The sequence below is a fragment of the Aquarana catesbeiana genome, linkage group LG02 (assembly GCF_042186555.1).
Source record: "Aquarana catesbeiana isolate 2022-GZ linkage group LG02, ASM4218655v1, whole genome shotgun sequence".
Lineage (NCBI taxonomy): Eukaryota > Metazoa > Chordata > Amphibia > Anura > Ranidae > Aquarana > Aquarana catesbeiana.
In genome coordinates, this window is record NC_133325.1 from 504,686,882 (window position 1) to 504,690,562 (window position 3,681).

Genomic DNA, 3,681 nt, shown 5'->3' on the forward strand with positions numbered 1-3,681 from the left:
GCTTATCTAATAGTTTTTTGAAACTATCGATGCTCCCCGTGGAGACTACCGCCTGTGGAAGGGAATTCCACATCCTTGCCGCTCTTTTAGTAAAAGAGCTTCCTTTGATTCCACAAAACCAATTGAGATGTAGAGGAGCTAAGGCCACTTTAGCACATATTTTGTGGGATTGTCCTGGAATTCAACTCATTTAGTCCTCTGTTTTTGCTATATTCCACCAATTTACTTCACGTGATATACCATGCACTCTCCAGATGTGCTTTTGTCAAGCCTCCCTGGATCTGTTGCTCGCATAAAAAAAGGTCTTTTCCACTTTTTCCTATTGGCGACATCACTGAAAGTCCACAATTAGTCCCATGGTTTCAGAGTGGACTAAGGAATTATGTCACCTTATGCTTATGGAAGAAATAATGGCACGGTTACATGAGATGACTAAAGCCCATTTTGATACTTGGTGTCCGTGGTTGCTTTACATGAATTCTGATGCTTTTAAATCACACCTTTAGTCTGATTTTGGCTATTGTCTCTGCTGGGTATTACTAGGAGCTAATTTTGGTTATAGATGCTCAGTGGCAGACTCAGGGCCTGGTGTCTCTCCCACGGGGTCTACCAAGATCCCCCATTTCCTCTCTTTTCTCTGTTTCTTTTATCTTTTTTTTTTCTATATTTTTCCTCTGCTCTGGTCTATTTTTCTTTTCCTTCATGTTGCAAAATTGTACTGTGCCATGCTCTGGATACGAGCACGCATTATGTGTCTGTGAAGGGCCTATTATACTCTTTGTTGGTAACATCAATATTGTATGTGTCGATGTTTTACTGGTTCCTATGGGCTAATGTTCTATTTGTGTTTGTGATACCACAGTTTCTTGAGCTCGTCTAAATTGTGCCCTCTTATACTCTTTATACATTTGACTGGATACACATTGTTTTTCTCTCTATTTTGTCATTTTTTTTTCTTTTGTTATCTTTAACTTACTGTAAAATTAAAATATATGAAATGTTTTAAAAAAACAGGCAGAAACAGAATAATAGTGTAATACCATTTATTAAAATTAACAACCAAATAAAAAGCGGAAAAACACTCAGGGCAGTAATGCCTTACTCAGTACTGAGGATATGACAGCAAAGGTTTGCATTGGGAACAGGACAACACTCACTGCAGAAGATCTCTCCAGAGTGTGTGTACCTAGCACTTCAGAACATGATGATGTCATTGTGTGTAGCTCCATCCAGCGCAATTCCTAATTGGTTGATTTCATCAGGAACAGCCTCATTCCTGATAAAGTCAACCGAGAAGAAAAACATGTAAAAACTGAAAATCATCAATTTTTTCAAAGCACTTTGGGTTAAAGTAATTGAATGAACTTTGTATACTTTATTGAACTCATTTATCACACGTTTCATGCTTGCACCAAAGTTTTATTCATTCATTTTTTTTTTTAGCACTATTTTTGCACAGCATGTTTTTTGAATTGTATTGTGTGGTATTTTAGAAGTTCTATATATCTCATATCATTTTATGATTTTTTCACAGCTGCTAGTGTAATAAGTTGATAAGGGTTGATTTTAATTTATGCAGGACACCAGTTCTGGTGTTGTGCCTCTGTCCCTCTTGTTCTGCGGTGCCATTCACAAAGAACAGCACAAATGTCTTCACTGTGCATTGTGAATAAACCGAGGCACAACACTGAAACTGGTGTCATTCCACACACCACTTCAATGCAGGAGGGAGTCAGAAATGTGACCCTACATATTTTTTTATTATTTATTTATTTAAGGTACTTATATAGCGCCGTCAATTTACACATCACATATCAGGAGCTCCAAGCAGACCTGAAGTATTAAAAAAGTGAGAGTGGCAAATTATGAATTAAAAACTGAATAAAACATATAGTATTTTAACCCCTTGTATGTCTGTGATTTTTGCCATTTTTCTATTAGTGATACTGAAACTTCATATTCTGCATATAGAAAAGAGGTTTCCACATATAAAAAGGGGCACTGTTCAAGGGAGAGTTCTACAAAGACATTAGGAGGAACATTTCAGCTTCTATCACCAAGTACTGTATGTATTATAATCCAAGACAAAAAATTACATTAAGTGACTGACCAGGTTAAGATTATAAATGACTATAGTAATCACCAGAGTAATATTTGCAGAAACATTGGTTTTACATTTCACAACTTTCTGTCACTTATGTCAGTCACTTACCTGACACTGTAAGTAGTTACTTTTGGTTGATCTCAAAATTAGAACTGCTATTCTAAGTTATCATTGTTTGAATCAGAAAGGGACAGTAGATTTTTGTTGGAATGACACATTAGCATTCTTTTAATTTTTTTGTTAGTTTTTATAATCACAATAGGACTAAGAGCAGCATATAGGGTACCAAAGAACACCCTAGCATCTGAAATAGCTGGAGAAATGCTTGATACTGTTAAAGTGTAAATCCAGATGCAGCTGTCTATACCAAAAAGCATCACATAAATTGTGACAAGAAGAACCACTGCTTGTGAGGCCTTGTATTCAGCAGTTTTGCCAGGGTTTTTATCGGAACTTCGTATACCTTTAACCTGCTTCCCATGTCGATGAAGTATGAACACGATGTAACAACTCGCTATAGTCATAGTACCTACAAAGAAGAAATCACGTAGTGCAATAGCTATACCATTGGCAACATATATGGCAAAATTCCTAAAGTCATGCTTGCAGAATTCCAAGTGAAGAGTATATTTAGATGTGGTATAATTGCCTATGGCTTGAACATGGAGAAAACAAGATGGATAGATTGCACAGTTAATGCACCAGAGCAATACCATAATCCAGGATATGTTTGGTATAATTTTCTGTTTTAAGAAGAGCCATGTCTTTAAGGGAGGGGCTAATATAATACACTGATTGCAGCTCAGCAAGCAAGTAACACATATTGTCATCCCCCTACAAATCCTATATGTGAAAGAAATGAATTTACACTCAGTGTCATTTAATATGTTCCGAACTCCTATGGCATGAATGGCTTGCGGTAAACCTTTGGAAAATATAACAAGCAAATTGACCAAAGCCAACTTAGTTAAAATGGCATTTGAAGGTAGAAGCTTCTTTTCTCTAGCTCTGATGTGTACAAAAATTGCTAAGATCATTACATTGCTTGGAACTCCTACTGCAATCAAGATGAAGAATCCAATTGCTTTAAAAATTAAACGTAGCTCGAAATCCATTCCTAAAAATGAAGCATAACAACATTATATATTTTAGATTACATTCTTCTGAGGACATCAACTGTACCCAATGAATGCTGACAAATGTTTTTTTTTTTTCATTTTTTTCTTGCATGCCCATTAGCTTTATTATCTATGGGAAGTATTGCATATGGATGAGCATGGGGGTGATTTTGCAAAAACAGCAATAACACCTTTGCCAAAATGTCATCAAACATAAGTATTATTGGCTTAAAGGAGAAGTATGGCAATACTCCTCCTGTGGGTCACAGGAGTGCACTTACTGTAGTTCTGCACTCCTGTGACCCATATTCAGCCAACAGTGGATTAAAGCCTACTGTTGGCTGATGTCACAGAGTCGTTCCAGGCTCCGCAGGGATCCCGACAATCATACTTGGATCCACCAAGATGCTTGGCCAGCAGGTAGCTCAGCCTCTCAATGCACAGCTGAGAGCCTGAGCC

At 37.1% G+C, this 3,681-nt stretch overlaps 1 protein-coding gene across 1 annotated transcript; it reads right to left on the reverse strand.

The window, feature by feature from the left end:
* Nucleotides 1–2,259: 2,259 nt before the first annotated feature.
* LOC141129991 (olfactory receptor class A-like protein 1) lies at nucleotides 2,260–3,219 on the reverse strand. The gene has a single exon (XM_073617991.1). It carries the CDS (start codon nucleotides 3,217–3,219, stop codon nucleotides 2,260–2,262), a length of 960 nt encoding a protein of 319 aa, XP_073474092.1.
* Between the last annotated feature and the right edge of the window lie 462 nt (nucleotides 3,220–3,681).